The following is a 20,221-nucleotide window of genomic DNA, read 5'->3' as shown; positions in this document are numbered from 1 at the left end:
GTAGGGTAGGCTGGGGAGGGGTGAAGGGCAGAGAGAGGGATGGAGCAGGGGCAGGCTGGAAGTTCCAGTAGGGGTGAGGGGCTGAGAAGGGGACACGACAGAAAAGGGCTGAGGGGAGGAGGTAAGGGTTAGGAAGGGGCAACTCCGTATCTCCCAGACCAAAGCTACAGCGAAGTAAAACTCTGGTTGCCCTGGCAGCACCAAATGCCTGCTGCAAACTGATATCAGGAATTGGCATTCAGTTTTTAAACAGATTCTCAGTGTAGATATCAGAGGTTTTCCTTCTGCTTTATTGTTCTACAATATCCGGAATCCGCTGGCCTCATCGTGTCATCCCATGCCGTGCACAGAAAAACTGGATTAATGGGGCTGAATCCTGGCAGCTAGCACTGAAACCATTAGGAACTGGTGTGGGACATCAAGCACTACAGCCATACAAGAGCTGCATCTGGTACTAAATTGTTTACAGCTATTTACTATATGAGGAAAAGTTGTGAGATATAAAAGGAGATGACAATTTTATATAGCAAAATGTACAAATAAACCTACAGGATGAGTACTTCATCACTGCACTGTTTTGACAGGACTTAATGGTTTTTGTACTGTCTTTGCTGAACATTTGTTTTTTGAATGGGGGATCAAGGACTTCCAATGAGAAACTGCATTCATTTTCCAGAAGAGTAGCATGTTTGTGGGTAAAACCTGCGTGACACCTCTGAAAGCCAAGAACCTGGTTTAGACAGTGCAGAATCAACAGGCCATGAACTGGAATTTGTTTTTAATATCTATATAAAAAATAATGAGCGATTTACAGGTCTCTCTCTAGTCAGAACCTCAGAAGTCTGTATAAAGGTGCTGTACAATATATAAACATTTACACCCAGTACATCCATACATTGCGTAGCATTCCAAGGCCACATGGCTAAGTCTGATACAGGAAGTACAGATACAAGGTCTATGGAAGGAGAAATCACACACAGGTAAGACAGTATCAGGTCACATGAACATATAGAAAAATAGAGGAGTTGATGGCAGGGAAATAATTTCAGTGGGGCTAATTCATCTGGAATTAAAGGACTGGATTTTTCACTATACTCAGTGGTCAGGCCAAGTGCACACAGCTCAACATCAACCAACCTCTGGGGAAGAACACAGGGCAATATCTACACAGGCTACTTCAGAGTATTAAATATTTCACAGTCATATTCCCCCCAGGGAGTATTTGTATGTGTTATGCTACATAGCAATCCTGGTGTGGAGCAGGTGAGCACAGTTCAGAGCTGCTTTAAAAGCCTTTTGAATTCCCAAAGTCTTTGTTTAAGAGCTGTTTGAGCACTCAGCTGTACTTGTGAAGAATTCCACTCAGAACTGCCTCACTGTGCTTTGTTAGCTTTCAAAAACATTTAAAGTTTCAAAGCCAAAATGAGATATTCACTTACAAAGAGCAAATCATGTTTGTATTTTAAGTAAGTAAAGCTCAATGATTTACTCTTCTTTTTCCAGCAAAGGGCCTTCTTTCACCACTTTTCTCCAGTCATTACTAAAACTGTGAATAAAATAAACCCCTTCCATTTCTATTGTTCTTACAGCTGTAGGACTGATGTGTCAGTAGGTTCTGGTGGTAACATCCCTCTTTAAAACATCTCTGCCAGCCCAAACCATAGATGGTGTGTCTCCTGTATCCTGTTTGTCACCAATTCTCCTTGATCACACATCCATAGTAAATAGGGGAGAGTTCTAAAATATACAGGCAAGAACTTCACTGAAAAAGCTGCTCTGGTAGCTGAGTCTGTCCTAAGGTCAGTTCTTACCTCTACAGAGGGGAAAAAAACCCCAATTCCTAACTAGCATTAAATAATTAAAGATGGGACTTCAGTATGAACTCCACACTGAGGCTGAGGGTGTCATGGTGCCACAAGTGAAACCAAAGGAATTGTGTTATTTAACAGAACCCAGAATTTTCTTTCCTCTCACAGATGTTTGCAACCCAAATCCCTGTGAATCAAGGAACTAAAGTGATTCTGCTGTGTCAGAAAAAGAAAAATTACAAAATTGTGTCAAATACATATACCAGGGTTTTGTATTAGGTATAAAAATTCCAGGAAACATATGAACTGAGCAACATCAGCAGCTCATTTGCTGTCCTGGAACTGACAGAACCAACTCGCCTGTGCTCTCCCTGACCCAGCAAGAACATGTGGGTTTCCTGATGTAAACATGCAACCTGCTCTAGAGAAAACACCTAAACCTGCCTTGTCTCTGACTGGAATCCATGTGGGAAGGGTTAGATTGACTGGATTCAGTAGATAGCTTGGCACAACAACTGGAAGTGAGTCAGGATCACATTGGTAAGAGAGGCATTAAATAACTTTGTTCAGAGTTCACAATATTCGGGGAAGATGCAGCAGTGCAACACTGGGAGCAGCAGACATGGCCTGCAAAGGGACATGGGGACAGCAGCTCAGGAAGCGTTTCACTGAAGCAATCTGAAAGTCCTTCATGGAGTTTAGATAATTTAAGAACAAATCAAATACTTTCCCCTCACAACCAGTTTCAGAGGAAGAAAGAAAAAAAAAAACCCAACTGTGTGAGAAAAACCAACACTTTAAATTACCCTTACTAGAAAATTGATCAAAACATGTTTGTTCTCAAAAAAACCACAGCGTCTCTCAGTCAGTCACACCCGTTTTCCAGGCACCCCTGCTGCTGGGGTGCCCTTACAGCCACTGGGAACCCTCCACGGCCCAGGAGTTATCAGTATTTTCCTTACTGGAGAATTCTTCTCAGGTTGGGAAGTTCCATCTTTGGTTTCATTGGGCAGCTCCATGTGTCTTTCTCCATGGTGTCTGTTCAGCATAAGACCTTCCTGTGTTTCTACCCTCCTTTGTTTCTCCATGGAAAGAAGTGAGATATTGGAAAGGCTGGAGGTTTTGAATCTGCTGGAACTTCTGTCTCCAGAGCTGGACTTGGTTAATAAATCATCCTCAGAGGCATTTCTCCTGGAGTCCCTAAAGGGAAGGTTATTCCCACCAAACAATGGGTAATGTTGGTCTGCAGAACACCCTTCTGTCTTTCCTGGGGTCTTCTGCTTCATTTCTTTCCTGGTGACTTCTGGTTTACCATTCCCACCTTTCAACTGCTCAACAGAACAAGATGTTTGGATCCTTCCCACTGTTTCTGTGCTTCCTGGCTTGCCATGATGGCTTTGGGGACTTGCTGACCTTCCTCGATTTCCATGGGAAGACTCCTTTTTGTCACTATTCTTCATCCCTTTTCCTGTGGTTTTACTCTCACTCTTGGAACTGTCAGATTTACATGAGAGATTGCTTTTCTCAGGATCCCCTTTCCTAGGGCTGTGGAATCCCATGTGAGGGTATCCTTCAGCAGCCCCTGACTTTGCTGGACTGGCAGATCTGCCCCTTCTGGTCCTTGCTTCTGAACTACCTTTAGTGATTCCAAACCCAGGACTTGAGGGACATTCCCATCCCTTTGTTCTCTGGGGAGAAGACTGAGGCTTCCTCTCACACAGGTTTTCAGTTAAAGTGCTTATCTTGTCAGGCACAGTGTTCTCTGCTTGTTCCAGTTCCTCAGACAGCTGAACTCCGGTTGAAGCTTCTCCTGGTACTGCTAAATAACACACTTCAGATGGGGAAGCAGAATGGGAAGATGAAGATAATAACGGTGACTGTTCTTCATATATTACATTTGATGAAGCAGGATTGTAGCTATCCCAATCACCTGGAAGCAAATGGCAAGAGATGTGGTTAAACACACAAAAAGTAATAACTGGCAAACTACTGAGTTCAATTCAAAAAACATTATGGAGTAGCATACTTTCAAAGCTTTATTTAGCCAGCTTTCTGTATTGTGTTGTTCTACAACAACCCTGAGGATGTGATTTTAGAAAAAAATATCTAGTGCTCAGAATGCTGGATCCCTGCAGGACTGACACGGTCTTGAATCAAAACAATTTTAGAGCCTACAAAGCAAAATTTCAAATTAAAAAGTCCCTGACCTACACTATTTAATAAAACCTAACAAACTAGAACTGTTATGCCTAAAGAAATCTGAAACAGTGAAAAGTTGGGGTTATTCATAGCTTTGCACTTTAAAAATAGGAAGAGATGAAACAAGACATGCAGATTTACCAAGTCTTTAAGGAAAAACCAAGAAAAGCACTGAAAGCCCTTAATGTTGCTCAGGTTTCACGTAGGGACACAGACTGGAAGGAGCCAAACCTGAAGGAGGAAGAGAAAAAGCCCAGAAGTACATACAAAAAAAAAAATCACAGAGTACAGCAAGCAAGACTTCAATCAGAAATGTGGGATTAACAGCAAGGCAAGAGGCCATAAACCCTTCCCCACTCCACCATCTCCTTCACCTATCCCAGGCCCCAGTCTAGACAGAGGGGGCTGGCCTGGACATGCTCCAGAGGTTCCCTTTTGTCTGATTCTGTTTCTCCCTCAAGCTCAGGGAATTTCTGTGACCAGCAGGGCCAGTAGTGATGCTCAGGACCCTTTTCTAGCTCTCGGGAGGAAAGCAACTGAGACAGTTCTGAGCAGATTTTACCCTTTGGGTGAATGCCAGGAAGTAACCGAACACACAAAGTATTTGGTAGCTCAAACTGTGTGTTTGGGATTTTGAAAGGATAAGCTTGGGGTTGGTCACTGTGACTGAAAAACTCCTTATCAGAAAAAGTGACCCTACAATTTAGGAAGTTTAGCCATCAGCACCTTGGTGTCAGCATCAGGGCTTACAAAGACTAAGGAAGTTATATGCTCTTTGCTTTAAAATGCTGCTGCTGCCACTGCCACAAGTCTCTGATTTGCAGTCTTGGGACTGCGTCAGACACAAAATCACCAGTTCTGAACTCTGTGGCTCCTGCAAACATTTGCTCTGCTGTCCTTCCTGGGTTTTTTGGGTTGTTTTTTTTTTGGCCTACAAAGTTGTGGTTTCCTTTTGTAGACACAGAAATCACCTTGAATCAAACTGAATCCTTTTGGAGAGTAAAGCTGTCCCTTTCCTGCTTCCTGAAGTTTTGGCTTTGAAAAACAAAGCATTTCATAATTTAAAAGGCTAAAACCAGAAGTAAATATGTACAGAAACAAACTTTTAACAATACTGTAGCACGAAAAAGTTTAATTTAAATTAAAAGGCAATCAGGGTTAATAGTTATATTTTTATAGAAAAATTTGATTAGCTTGGACAGAGCTGAGAAACTAATTAGAAATATGGAATAATTTCAGATTGTGCAATACTCCTACGTACTGTCATGTGTTAATTTTACCCCAAATATTCCTTGTATTTGAAAATAGGTATTTTATTTTTCAATTTTTCAATTTTAATTTTCAATTTAATTCAGTAATAAATGCACAGCTGTCACAAAGGCAACTGCCAACTACTGCAGTGAACAAGCAGCAGAATCTCCTTATCCCACTTTACTTCCCTGCCTTGCACCCTCAACACCAAAAAGCCCTTGAGACAACATACTGTGATCTGGTATCAATCCAGTCCCTGGTCTCAGCAGCAGCAAAACTTTATTTCCTCCAGCCTGAATCAGCTCAATGGCTCGTGTGTGAGTGATTCCTTGGGTAGGCTCTCCATTAATTTCCACAATTTGGTCACCAACCTGAGGAAACAAGAGCAGCAGATTAGTTTTTTGGAATCTCTGACACTGTGAACTGGTTTTTAATTTTGAAAGAAAAAGTAACAGAGGCAGATGCTTCTGTTTTCCTTCTCGTGCTAAAATCCAGTGGGCGTTAGTGACGCCATTCCACGGATTACAAGCAGGATGTTACCCTAGGGTCTGGGGGTTCAGAGGTGCACAGAGGTTGTCTGCTCAGGAAAAGATTCCAGAGATCTTAACCACATCTTCTATTTATTTACAAGTGATGAGGCAGATACAAGATGTGCTTGAATACATTTTCATTGATCCTGGATCATGCTGTGGAGGTAGCACATGGATCAACCACATCACACCCGTCTTATCCAGGGAAGGACACAGCACCTTCCCTATACCACTGCCAAGCTGAACACCACACAAACGGATTTCACATAGGGAAAGGAATTGTTATTTTCAGTTGGTCAGATCAGTGGTGAGGTCTCAGAGCCAGTAAACAATTCTCACAGGTACTGGGCAGGTAATTTCAGCCAGCGCTAACTTCCCTGGCTGCTGGAAAGGGGCTGAAAGCTGCTGGAAAGGGGCTGGAATAGCATACCCCAAAAATAGTTCTCTATTAGGCAAAATTGAGAAGGGAAATGGGGAAAAAAGGGAGCGGGAGCCTATCTGGCACTGCACACACCAGCCAACAGATGTCACTGGTGTGTAACATTATCAGCTTAAAGAGGCTTCCTGGGCTTTGTTGAAGTCACTCTGCAAAAGGAGGTCACTGCCAGCTCTTCATGGACAGGCTGGGTCTGAGACACACTGGGACAGCTCAGCTAGCTGGATGAGAAGTTCCTCCTCATACTGTTGAAGTACAACCAGGAAGAGACACCACATCCAGAGGACAAGAAATGAAAAATGTGAATAACCTCAGGCTGGGCGAGCTCAGCCCATCCGTGCTCTGGGCTGGGCTGGGGACTTGGCACATGCCAGCACTGGGAGGAGCTTAGTATCAAGGATGGGAAGATCAAAGATGTGGCTCTGCACAAGATACCCAGACAATCCCATCCTGTGCCTGAAAGCATTGTCCAAGCACTCTTTGAACTCTGGCAGCCTTGGGGTTGTGACCATTCCTTGGGTAGCCTGTTCCACTGCCAGACCACTCTCAGAGGGAAGAACCTTTTCCCAATATCTAACATAACCCTCCCCTGACACAGCTCCAGCCATTCCCCCAGGGCCTGACACTGGTCCTGCCCCTCAGGAGGAAGCTGCAGACCCCGGTGAGTTCCGACCTCTGGCTCTTCTTCTCTGGGCTGAACAATTTTTTTGGTTGCTTTGCCCAAAAAGCAAAGCCCTGGAGCTCAATGTGATACCACTTGAAGGAGGACTATGAGAAAAAATATTAGCACTGAATGCTAAACTTGTGCTATCTCTCAAGCAAGTGGGGGAAAAGACTAATTACTGTGAAGAACAGGATAAGAGAAGTTAAGAATACTGAGAATTCCACATCCATTTAAGCCTCGCAGCAAGTATCTGTGCCAGCCTCATTCTGCAAATTGAGGACAAAGAGAGGCAGAGCCACGTGCCAGCAACAGGGAAGCACAAGGACTGCAAGGGATGGTATCTCATGGGCACCTGGCTCACCTTGATGCTCCAGCCTCTGAAAATCCAACCCTGGGCAGCAGCCACAGAGTCTCGCTTACCATCGTTCCTTCTGTTGTATCCATGTACTTTGCTTTTGAGAGTGAATTCCTTATACAAAGGCAAGAATTAACATAATATTTGGGGAAAAAAATCAGGATTGTATCTCCAGAAATGGCATAGAACAGCCGCAGCACAATGTACACACAAACATTCCTCAAAAATTAACTGACTTGGACAGTGATTCTCCTCCCAGCTCTCTGGTGCACTGTGCAATCTCTTGTTGGGGCTCCTAAAATATCCATGAGTACCTGCTACTCACACCCAGGGATGCTACTGTAACCCCAGCAAAGCAGACAATTCCTTTCGGACGGCCAGGGCTGTTCATGGACGTCTCATCTAGAAGCCCATGGCCACAGGGACAGCTGGAAGTAGGGCAAAGGCTCAGATGCTGTTCTGGGACCCTGTGCTTGTGAAAATCCAAGTTTGTTGCCACTCTGGGTAAATTAATGTATCAACTGCATCAACAAATTGATTAGAGAGGCCAAACCTACGTGGACTCTCCCATCCTTGACTGCCGGCCCATCCTCAGCCAGACGGAGGATGAATAAGCCCATGTTGTATTCCTTTCCTCCTCGGAGGCTGAATCCAAACCCTCGAGGGCCCCTTTCCAACTCCACTGGGAAACAGCCAGCATTCTGTACAGGACGTCACAGGGGGAAAAAAAAAAAAAAAAAAAAGAGAGATGAGGACCTGTAGGCAGACTTAACCTTCTGTTTTTCTAGAAAAATATCACAATATTTCTGTATTTTGAGCACTTAAACAGCATTCATCCCAACTCGGGGGTGACTCAGGGTAATGGCTTTAATCTAAGTCCAACCAGTCCGAACATCTTTCCTTCTGAGATAGGCCCAAAATTCTTGAAGAAACTTTGCCAAAGGGTCTATAGTCACTCCATTACAAGCATTTTGCGTTTCTTTCATAGCTATAATGAGTGTTTAATTACCCATAGGAGATAATCACATTTGAAACATGAGCAAAAACATTCTGTGAGACACTTCAGTGTGTTTTTATACACAACTGTTCTACCTGTATCCGACAGGGAAATGTTTTAACCTTCTACTTTTGAGAACTCTGTGGTAATGCCACTAGAGTGCCTTGATGGATGAGTATTCCCTGTGTCTCCACACACTCTACACGGATTCTTGTACCTGGGAATGACGGCTGCCAACACCTGAAGCAGCATCCAACTGTGCCATGTGCTTGTGCTCAGGCCAGGACAGGCGGTAACTATTAGAAACTTCTTTTCCAGCTTCACCTTCTGTAGCTCCCCTACGGAAAGGCGAAAGGACGTGGATGTTGCCTTCACATTAATCCCTCTGGCCAAGCTTTTCCCACCATTCCCAGCCCCTTTTTCCCAACCTGTCAGGGTTGATTGGTGCCAATCCCAGTGGTCGGTGCTGTGGGGCTGGGCTCTGCCTGGCCGAGTTTGTTCCTGATGGAGGACCACGTTGCTCTAGAATCCAAACAAAATCAACAGTCACAACTTCACAAATCTGCAGCCAGGACAACGGTCACCACCAGTGCTAGGGGCTACTGCTCCCAAGGAACTGCAGCCACAACACCTTGAGCCAAGCGCATGTGGGCACAATAGAGAGAGGATTTTCCAAGTCAGGGACACAAGTACAGCTCATCAGTTCCATGGAATAAATTCTTAGGAATTCTAGTCTTTATTTTTATTCTTTTATTCTGCTTTTCCTCTGGAAATACCAACACAATTGTATGGATCCTGACATGAACAGAAGGGTTTTAGCCTGTTTGCAACTTGATAAATGCCAGAGGGGATCAGGGCTGATCAGATCCATGAAATTGGTTCAGATATTATCATAAGATTTTTTAAGAGATGAAGAAAAATGTCCATTTGAGAAATACCCCTCTTTAAGGTAAGGGAATGAGGATCTGCAGGAGAAATGGGGATTTAGAGGTGAAGGCCCCATCAAATAAAGGGAAATTGCCAACTCATTTAAGGCACAACAGTTTTCCACTGCCCAGCTCCGGGTGAGGAACTGGTCTCTGGGGAGAAGGAGTTCACTGGCAGGCAATCAAGAGGAATGTTAAAGTCTTTTGCCCTCTCCCAAAAGCAAAGTAAAAAAAAAAAGGTTTTGATAAAACCATTTAAAATAACTTCCCATTATTTTTCCCTCCAGGGAAAATACTGTTAGTGTGCACTTTACAAACATCCAGTGCATTTCTGGAAAAGCCCCGTGTTTCAGGATACAAAAATGACACTCTCGCTTAAGAATAAAGAACCACAGCCTATGCAAAAAGCTGCCTCTTAGCTGGAACCTGAATGGCAAGCAGCAGCCCAAGATGGACTTCTGTGCTGAAATATAAACTATTAACTCCTTTTCCCTGAAAGGGTTAGAAAGCAATCAATAATTCCCAGGACCAGAACTAGAGATGTTCCAGCCCCATTAGATGCAGCACATCACTGCATTTCTTCATTAAGAACAAACAAATTCCACTAAAATACAAAAAAGTGCTCAAGAACATTAAGGGAAGAGAAATTTAAAGCATATTACACTGAATTTCTCAGGTATGTGAGACCTCCCGAGCCCTGCCCACATCTGCTTGATGCTGTTCTCAGGACACGCCTTAAAGAGGTTTTTCTCTAGAGACAAAATGTCAACTTTTCCTCCTGGTTTATCCTCAGATTTTTAATTTAGAAGCATAGGCAAGAAAAATGCCATCTGTTTGTACAAATCCTGCAGCCCTCTCTGCAGCCTCGTCTCCTGCATTCCCAACTAATACATGACAAAAGCTGACAGGCTCCTGCTTTTGTGAAAAATGTTAAAGAATCTCTTCTGGCGCATGAAGGGAATTCATTTAATCCCATGAAAAGCAAAGATCACAGGCCTGTGAAAGCCCAGGGGCAGGGAAGGGGACCAGGCAGAGGTTTTGTTGCCACTCTCAGAGGACAAAGCTAGGGAACAGCAAACTCTATCAGGGTTTCTGCCTTGAGAGGCTCAACAGCTTCCAGCAAAAAGGGCATTTTGTGTTTTTGGAGCTGTATCCTGGATTTTCCTGGGTGTGAACCAGCCTTGTGAGGCTCAGTTCCATCCCTGAGTGTCTGAAGCCTCGACTCACCCACATCCATGCTGGATTTCCCCCACTACATAGGGCTCTACTGTGAGCTAAACTCTTATTTCTTCAGCTACATCGAGGGGAATTTTAAAGTGGAGATATATTCCCACTCCAGTAGAACCAGTTCTGCTTCTTTCTCCTTCACTTCACTTTCTCCTTCACAAAATTCTTTACATCTCAAACACGCCAACTCCAGCTCCTCTGAGCCACAGATTTTTTCTGACTGATCTTTCCTCTGGTTTAACCACCTGCTACTGAGGGGTTGTTTCCTCTGTTGAGTCTCCCCAGGTTGTGTTTTTCTGTCTGTATTTTGGCTCCAAATCTGTAATTGAGGCAGTGGGAAAGGTTTTTACACACAGTCCATGCAACGTCATACACAAATAATGGGTAGAAATATGATATTCAGAAAATTTATTTTGAAAACAAATGGAAGGTGTTCCTGTCCATGGTCACCCCATGGGCTGTCAGGTCCTTCCAACCCAAATCAGCCTGTATTTGATGATTAAAAGCTGCAGAGAAAACAGATCTAATTCAACCAACTCAAACTTCAGTTGCTTTATAAACATCACCCATGGCAACTGCTTTGAAGTGTGTCCCTTCGAACTGGAATGAACCAGATTTGATAAAAATAAAAATCTTAATAGAAAAATAACAACTTACAGAGGTCTCTCTACTTCAAGCATTAACAAAAAGGAATATTAAGTCTTTGAAATTCTGTGTTACAGGCTGAGATGGCATGTTAAATATTTGCAATGAACGTGAAATTAGAGAATCATCTGCTGGCTTTATTCACAGCCTGGCTCTACCTATTTCTTATTTCAAAGATGAAGAAAGCCAACTTTCTGACAAAATAATCACAGGGAGTTAATTAAGCAGCATTCAAGAAAAATGCAGGGCAGGAAAGCAGCTTTTCTCTCCAAATTACTGGATTTTATATATTTACATTTTTGTTTAGAAACAATATCACAGTGCATGCAGTGTTACGTGGGAGCTGTCATTAAGTCACAGTCTCTGAAGATGGGACTTTGCAGTACCTAGGACTCACTTTGCTGCTCAGGTGACACAGCAGGCTTTGCAGGTGCAAGATTGGCAGGAAAACCCTGTCAAGGCTTTTTGCCTGTGTGGTGGGATGCGACCCTTTTCCAAAGGGGAGCTTTGGCAGGCAGAACTGCAGCATGTTTCTGCTGCAGGGATGCAGCATTAGGGAATTTGTGTGTTTTAACATGGGAGAAAGCAAAAACTCATGGTTTAAATGGAGAGATTTGGAAAGCAGGAGTCCCTGTGGCCTTAGAGCAGGGACAGAGCATCCTGGCAGCACTGGCCTCATTGGGAAGAGAGCTCTGGCAGGACCTGCAGCAGCAGGAGCTGGGCCCGTGAGCTGGGGAGAGAAGATTTTCTCACTAAGCATGATCCTGTGGCTGCTGCAGCCCCCTGAGGGGTCATTTCTCTTTGGCTGGAGAATACAAGGTCCAGACAGCATGTTTCTATGTTAGCAGCATTTTCTGTCTCTCACACATGAGAATTTCTCTCACTCTTCATTGCATTGTTACTAATTTTAGCTCCTTATTGGGTACAAGCACCTTATTGTGGCAGCTCCTCTCTCTATCCCACCTGCCTTTAGCTCTTCCAGAGCAAACACATGAGCTTCCAACTTATTCAGCTTCCAGGAGTTGATGATCCCCATGGGTCCCACTCAACTCAGGATATTCTAAGATTTACTCTCCTAAATTTCCAAACATCTTCAAATGCTCCATTTAAGCCAGTAAACTTCAGCAGTGATAAATACCCAACTTTGACAGCGCGGAGGCACCTTCCTTACCTTCCTCAGCCACCACTGTGAGAGTCACCACGTTGCCTGCATCCTTGATGAGTTGCACAATGCTGTCATGGGAGAGCTCCACAATGGACTGGCTGTTTACCGCTGAGATTCTATCACCCACCTTCAGCTTCCCACACTGGTCAGCCGGGCTTCCCTCGATAACCCGCCCGATCTTGTGAGGAATCACTAAGAAACAAGAACAGGCACAGCAACACTGTAAGTATTCACAAAATCATGGAATATCCTGAGCGGGAAGGGATCCACAAGGATGAAAATCCAAATCCTGGCCCTGCACAGGGCAGCCTCAAGAATCCTAGCATGTGCACATCAGATAAGCATCACATAGACCCAGAACTGCCAGTCACAGAATCACAAAATATGCTGAGTTGGAGGGACGCACAAGGATCATCAACTCCTAGCACTGCAGAGGACATCTCAAAATCCAAACAAATCCCACCTTGTGCCTGAAGAGTGTTGTCCAAACACTGCTTTAGCTCTGGCAGCCTTGGGCCTGTGACTGCTTCCTTGAGGAGCCTGTTCAGTGCCCCACCACCCTCTGGGCGAAGAAGCTTTTCCTAATATTCAACCTAACTCTCCTCTGGCACAGCTCCAGCTGTTCTCTTGGTGCTGTCACTGGCCACCACAGAGCAGAGATCAGTGTTTGTCCCTCCTCTCCTGCTCCAAAGGGTGAAACTGCTTGTACAGGACACACCTGCAAATAACGAGGAATGCTTCACTGTGAGTGAATGGAGATGCCAACCACACAGCATGGCCTTGTCACATACAGGGTGCTGTGCCTGAAGGAAAACATGGGAAGGAAATGGATCATATTTGCAAAGGGATGAGTGAGAATGTACGTCCTTGGAGTGCACCAGAACAGTTGGTTTTACCATATATAATGTAGTTTTCCATTTCATGCATCGACCCTGACAGACAGTGTAACACATTCAGATGCATGGGCAAACTGTTCCTACTTGCGAACAAAAATTAACACTTAACACACTTTAAAAATATATCAAACTTCTCCTGCTGGGGATTGATTCTCCTGCCAGGGACTGGTTCAGTCAGGTGCGGACCTGAGCAGGCAGCCTGTGCAAGGCCAGCAAGGTGCTATATCAAGCTTTGCATAGACCTGACCGCTTTTCCTGGTCTCTGAGATGAATATGCACTTGTAATAATTGTCTCCAATTTCCTCCAGCTCTCCTGGTTCGGTTCCCTCAGTTCACCCCAGAGTGACACCGTGCTCTGCACAGACTCCTCCAGAAACTAAAGCTCTGGGGCCAGAACAGACAGACTGGAGAACAGAAGAAATGTTCTGAGAAGTAGAAGACAAAAAGATTGATTTCAGTCCTTTTCCCAGAGATGAGCACAGAGGCAGAACTAGAGACAACTATGCCTGAGCCGCATCAGTATCTCACAACTGCAATACCAGACCAGACTACTTTTTCATTTTGATGATCTTTCTACACAAACACACTCAAAGACAGTAACAAGTTCATTGTTTTCCACCAAATACTGTACACTCTACTTCCCCAGATCTCCAGAATAAGAATTTTTACCTGATTAGGTAATATAAAGCCAAGGTTGAAACTGTGCTTCCATTAAAATGCCAATGAATTAATGCAACATCACTAGAGCCTGACAAATATCTACATCCCAAATACTGCCCTGGGACAAGTGCACACTCTTGGGTATGGGTTGTGTGAGATATAAATTCCCTTTCCCCCATTTATGTCACAGTTGGGTGAACAAGAGAGTAAGTATGAAGGAAAGACATTTCTTCAGAAAGACTGGGTTGTGCCAGTGTGAGTGAAAGCTGACTATGAGGGAAATACCAGCACTGCACAGGAAGAGATGTCCGTGGAGAAGCCCCAAGCGAGGTTAAGCAGAGGCAGAGCCACCAGGACATGGCACTTACCTCCAGGAGGAGGTTTGGTCTTGGAGGTGAGGATGACGAAGCCAAATCCTTCGTTCTCCTTCCGCTGCAGACGGACGTCGTAGACCTCCGGGCATGGTTGGTTGGCAAAGTCGACACGGTTCAGCCGAGGAGAGCCGTTCTGTGTCAGGACAGGCTGCGGCTCCTCCTCCTCTGCCTGCTTTTCCCCTTGCAGGGAATAGACAAACAACAAATAAGGAACAAATCACACAAAGCAACTTCAGCACAACCATGAAGCTCAGTTGTCAGTACCAGCATGAGGTGGCAACAGCAGTTACTAATCAGAGCAGGGGGCCCTTGTCAGCTGTAAATCCCACCCCAGCTTTGTCATTCATGGAGTCACAGACTAATCTTCTCTAAAGTGTTGATCTCGACACGGATCTAAAACTGCAGCATCTCAAGATCTTGCTCTGAAAGAGTTCTAGTTTGAATACAGTTAATCTTCCTACACACTAATACTAAAAGACTCGAGAATACAGCATATAGAAGGTGCCCCTGCCCACGGAAAGGTGTGGAAAAAATGAGTTTTAAGGTCCCTTCCAACTCAAACCATTCTGGGATGTTGAGAAAACAGACTGCATTATTATGCAATTTCCATAGCACTAATGGCTGTTCTAACTACCACTTGCAAAAAGGTTTGAAGAAACCACCCCTGCATCATAACTTTCGGAGCCTTACCTGTGTGAGCAGTGCAAGCTAGCGAGCAACAGAGTCCAAGCCTATTAAATTCTGCTTTTCTCCATTTAAGAGTTATAGCTTACCCTCCTCCATCTCAGGCTGCTCAGCCCCAGTGCAGTAATTAAGTTCCAGAGCAACTTCAGTGGATTTGATTACAAGCCCTAAGTGATCTTTCTAGGCAAGCAGACACCTACCACTGAAGAAGATCTTCCTCCGGACAGTAAGCAGCACCTGCCCGTTTCGTGCAGCACTGGTCATTAAATCCAGAACTTGCTTGTGTGACTTCCCTTTCACAGGGACTCCATCAATGCACATCAGCTCATCTGCCGCACGCAGCCTCCCGTCCTTTTCTGCTGCTCCCAATGGGATTATGGCTCCGATATAAATCTGTGAGCAGAGTCCAGGGGTTTGAAAGGGAACATGAGTTCATCACAACACACAGAGGCTGGAATCCACGTGAATCTGTGCAGAAGAGATCTTTTGGGGAAGACTTTTTTGAAGATTACCTCACTGTCCAGCTCTAGCAGAAATGCAGCCAGCAAGTGTACTCCGCACAAGCTGATCTAGTGGAGACAATCTGGAGTCTCAAAGCATTCACCAAATACCTCAAAAATCTTTAATCTATATTTTTGTCAGTTCTTCTCTCTTGAGCATGTTTGCCAGTTTATTAGAAAGCAAAATTTTTGAAATGAGCACACACCATGTACTTATTACATATATGATTTCCTAGACATTTATGACACAAAAGCCTCTGACATTCATTCTACTCTATTTTTATTTTTTTTTACCAAGACTAAGAAAGAATGACTGGGGAAGAAATGAAAGCTTTTGAACAAACTCAAGTTTGTTTCTGAAAAGTTGCTTATAGACAGTTCCACATTTCAAGTTGCTTCAGTTCTCAGCTTTTGGTAATTAGATAATGAATTCAAACACCAACAGTTCTGCCTACCCCCCACCTCAAAAAGTGCTACTAAATATAACACGGAGAAGAACACCACACTCAATTTCACATGCTACAATCATTTTCAACTAAATGGAAGATTAAGGGTAACCACAGGTAGTATGCTGGAGGTTAAGAATGGTGGGCAGCTCATCAGTACACAGCGCTCAAGACATCAGCTCCACACTTCCTAACCGCTATGGGTGTTATGGAAACCAAACACCACAAATGCTATAAAGTGCAGCAGAAGTAACATTCTCTGTGTTTGCTTTGTACTTTAAATGCATGTTAGTGGGGGAGGAAGAAAAAAAAAAAAGGCTAGCACTGGATCACAGCTGGGAATGGAAAAACCAAATTCCTTCACTGTAATGAGAAAACAACCTATGCAGATCTATTCCAAAAGCTTTTTCTCTCCCCTTAAACAACTTAAAGAAAGGTCCCTGATATATAGTACAAGTCTTAGAGCTTCTTCCCAAAGAGAAATTTATGCATGTGTGAAAATACAGGGGAGTCTCCTAAAACCTGCCCTTGGAGAACAGACCATCCAGGGGTATCTGCTCTGGCATTTGCCCAGCTGCCTCCAACACAATGCATGCTTAAAAATCCAGCAGGAGAAGCAGGGAATAAAAGGGGTGTGTCACCATCTCAAACCTCGTTTCACTGGGCTGCAAGGAAAGGAACAGCCTACTGAAATTTTGACAGAAGGAGCAACCACTTCCTTCCACTCAGCTGCTTCCCAGGATGCGCTGCTGTGCACAGCTCACCAATGACTGATCACCACTGGGATCAGGTGACAATGGGCAAAGGCTGGGGACCAGCGTGGCCCTTCCGAGGGCTCCGAGACACAGCAACAGCTGTAGAAACACTGCCAGTGTCCTCAGCCCGACAGAAAATTGCGGCCAAGGACGGGCTCGGTAGCGGGAAGGGCGCAGAACCTTGGAGAATGGAGTTCACGAAGAGGGGCAAAAATAAAGGTAATGAGGACTAATTCCCGATCTCTGAAAGGCAGGTACGAATCAATCAATTTTGCCATCACTGAGCTGCCTGGATGGGATGATGGGAAATGGGGATGACAGAGTAGGATCATTCCAACAGCAATACTGTGAGATAACTGTGAGCAGTTTAACTTACAGGCTGATCTGGTCCGTCCCCACCAAGCACCCGGAAACCAAAGCCTGACTCTTGTTTTCTCAGGAAAACATCTAAATCTCTTGTGTTTGGAGCTAAGAAAAGAAAACAGTATTTCAAAACATGTAAGGAGCTATCTTGGATTATTGAGGGATACTTGAAGGATTATGCTTTGGTGGTACACTCTGAGTCTTCTAGTGACAAAACACAGCAACCAGAAATACAGTGATATTCTCTTTTCAAAATGGTATCATTAATTTTCAAAGCAGAAATCTCAACTACATCTGTGCAGCAGACCAGGATAAAAGCCACTCTGTAACACAACTCAGAACTACTTTTATAAGCAGGTGTGCTGCAGTTTACTTCAGAACCATCCTTGACATTATTTCTGCAATTAACTGTTTTACTGAAAATACGGTTGAAACGTACTTTATCATTTTGTTTTTCTGATTGCTGTTTGAATGACGCAGTACTTGAAATGTTTTATCCACAGCAGGTTAACAAACTTAGCAACAAAGTCTCAGTAGTTTTACTGCACATGCAACAAAAGAAAAAATTCCTTCATAATTCAGTATTTTCAAGATGAAGATGATGCACTTACGTTTGTCCTCATAAATTGTCTTAGACTTCAGGTAGACTTCAGACGGGTCCAGTTTAGGAGAGCCTGGTCGCACAGCAGAGGGCGGGAAGGGCATCGGCTGCGGAATGGTATCGCTGACAGCTTCCAAACTCCCGGAACTGTCCTGCCTGTCCTTCTGAAAAGAGCCCATAGATGCAAAATCCACATTAAATAAAGGCATGACTACACTTGTGGGTGCAAAGACAACGAACACCATGCAGAAGAAATAGACAGGAAGAAAGGAACAAAATTACAGCTTTTCCAGCGGATATGTCTGACCAGAGTACTAAAGTCTTCCTCACTTGTACATGAGTTTCTACTGGAGACTAGGCTTGGAAAGAGTTTGAAGTGACTGATGCTCAGAGAGGAGTGAAGATGGGCAGATGCTGGTAGTTACCAACACATGGGATGAAGTGGGGCAAAAGGACCGATCATGTTTGGAGAAGCCACTGAATCCTTGTCAGGTGCCTGCCTGGCTCTGGGCCACAATCCAACACCAAAGGCACACGCTGCTCCACCGGCACTGCCTCCTGTCCTTTGCCAAGCTCCTCCCCACAAGCACCAGGGGTGCTCCCGGCATGATCTGTTTGTGGGAGCAATATACAACGGGGCAAGAGGACGCACCTGGGCAGTGTGAGGTATTAACAACTTGCCTTTTTTGTCTGTTCATGATCTGACAGCTGCAACTCTCCTGTTCATGAGGCAAGGACAGCTTGTGGTCCCTCATCTAAATCCCCAATCAATTATGCAACAAAACAACTCTAAATATTTCTTCTGCGCTGAAACCCAGCCAGGAAAACTGGCACATGGAAGTGCATGCCAAACCACAGCAGGAGCAGAACAGATGTAGATCTGCCCTTTCACCAAGAGCAGAAGAAACTGCCCAGAGCCATTCAGCAGTTTGACACTTCTTGTATGTTTATAAACACAAGAACTTGCCCTTTTTAAGTGAATTATTTTGCCACGCTGCTTAATGCCACTGAGCATCAAGCACTCTGTGGGCTGTTGCTGCTGTGTATGTGCTGGAATAGAATGCCAGTACCCAAGTCCAAACTATTTTTAGCACATTGCCATGGGATCCATGCTGACAGGACCAGGGCCCTCCAACTGCAGGGATTTCTGCTCTGATTTATTCAGTGCGGGCAGGTGGATGCTTGCAAGGAACTGAATCTGAAGATCTTATTGAGCACAGTCATCTTTGAGCATGCTGAACATGTGTGCTTGTGTCATTCCACTGCTGGGATACAACTAAGGTTGCACTCAAACAGCAGGATAAAGATAGAAAGAGAAGTTATAGCTATGTTCTGGTAATGGGGTTTTCATAAATTGCCCTGATTTGTTCTGTATAAGAAGCATTTTTAAAGAAGTATCTGTGTTCGACCAGTCTAATTTACAACAGAAACCTTCATAATAAGCATAAGCATTAATATCAGCATTATTAGATCAGAGGTTGTTCTATTAAGATCAAGGATTCTTTACTGAGCTAATATATATTAAAGATGCCCTGACAGATCAAAATTCCAAGAGTAATGAGTATCGAGCTAGGAATGTACAGCTCCATAGAGACTTGCTGAAAATTTGGATCCAAAGACAAGCATTTCCAAAAGGGAGCACTAACCAGTCCATTAATTCTATGCCAGGACTGAGAAGAATCAAAGGATCATAAAGTTCCTTTAGGAATGAAAAAAATAGATGCTGTATTTTGTTTCCCTTTTAATGGGTACTCTAACTTAGACGAAGAATTTTTGCCTACCAAGCAGATGTGGTTTTGCTAAACCATCTTGCAGGTTATCACAGGGACTAAAATCCAGAGGAAATGAGATTACAAAGCAGGTCAGAAACAAGTTAAATACGTCACCAATACTCACTCCTTTGGCAGCTTTAGTAGGGGAGGGTGGACCTGAAGAAAATAGAAAGTAACTTTAATAGCAGGTTACAAAAAGTTTCAACAACATTTCAGCAATATAATCAGCTGCCCCTGGGGTGAAAATAATAGCAGCTGATTCACTGTGCTTTTAAATGGCAAAGTGACCAAAACCATCACTTTAGAGAAGTCTCAATTAGAACGGAAAGCTGCACAACAATGAAAAATATCTATTTCTCTTTCTGCTGGAAGCTGGTCAGCCAAGTCACCCCTCAGTTCATGGGATAAGGAGACTTATGAATTTGTCTGAAGGAATTTCACCTGCCACACAGAAATCTAATTATTTCCTTAGCTGATTAAGGAATAGTAGTATTTATACAGAAAAAGATCCAGAGATTTTTGCAAATACCAGTGGCTGAAGTCAGAGTTACAATAAAGCCTGAAGGGACACTGAACGGCCACGAGCTGCCTCATAATTCATTCAGATTCAGCTTCCTTTGAAAGACGGACACTATCTACTACAGTTTCTGGGGAGATGATGCATTCTGGTCTGTGACTGATAATCAAGGAAGGGGTATGAATATGCAAAGGAAAAAATCAGAATTTTTTCTGCTATTCCCAGTGATCAGCCCCACCTCTTCGCTAATGCTTCTTCCCATCTCCTGCAATCCCCCGTTCATTACAGACACAGTTACTAGGATATATTTGGAGAACCTCACAAAACTCAGTCCATCATGTGCTTTGCATTATACTGGAGACCACGTGTTTGCTTCAGCACTCCCCAGAGACTTGGAAGAGACAGTGCATAAACATATCACCATATAATTGTTGAGGAAAAAAGACCCAA

The 20,221-nt window shown here is 43.9% G+C and overlaps 1 protein-coding gene across 3 annotated transcripts in view; it reads right to left on the bottom strand.

The window, feature by feature from the left end:
- Window positions 1–111: 111 nt before the first annotated feature.
- MAGI3 (membrane associated guanylate kinase, WW and PDZ domain containing 3) overlaps window positions 112–20,221 on the bottom strand; it is a 57,509-nt gene continuing 37,399 nt past the window's right edge. Inside the window, exons 11-22 of one of the 3 annotated variants that reach the window (XM_030965618.1) lie at window positions 19,379–19,410; window positions 17,493–17,646; window positions 16,895–16,986; window positions 15,018–15,210; window positions 14,128–14,313; window positions 12,210–12,395; window positions 8,669–8,762; window positions 8,458–8,578; window positions 7,801–7,944; window positions 5,491–5,629; window positions 4,149–4,238; window positions 3,446–3,738 (exon numbers count right to left, since the gene is read on the bottom strand). In XM_030965618.1, coding sequence (XP_030821478.1) covers window positions 4,189–4,238; window positions 5,491–5,629; window positions 7,801–7,944; window positions 8,458–8,578; window positions 8,669–8,762; window positions 12,210–12,395; window positions 14,128–14,313; window positions 15,018–15,210; window positions 16,895–16,986; window positions 17,493–17,646; window positions 19,379–19,410 — 1,391 coding nt within the window. In that variant the 3' untranslated portion in view covers window positions 3,446–3,738; window positions 4,149–4,188. Of the gene's footprint in view, window positions 3,739–4,148; window positions 4,239–5,490; window positions 5,630–7,800; window positions 7,945–8,457; window positions 8,579–8,668; window positions 8,763–12,209; window positions 12,396–14,127; window positions 14,314–15,017; window positions 15,211–16,894; window positions 16,987–17,492; window positions 17,647–19,378; window positions 19,411–20,221 lie in introns of all 3 variants that reach the window. The other 2 variants (XM_030965615.1, XM_030965616.1) reach the window with 2 other exon arrangements.

This window comes from Camarhynchus parvulus, chromosome 26, assembly GCF_901933205.1.
Source record: "Camarhynchus parvulus chromosome 26, STF_HiC, whole genome shotgun sequence".
Taxonomy (NCBI): Eukaryota; Metazoa; Chordata; class Aves; order Passeriformes; family Thraupidae; genus Camarhynchus; species Camarhynchus parvulus.
This window is presented reverse-complemented; position numbering and strand designations above follow the sequence as displayed.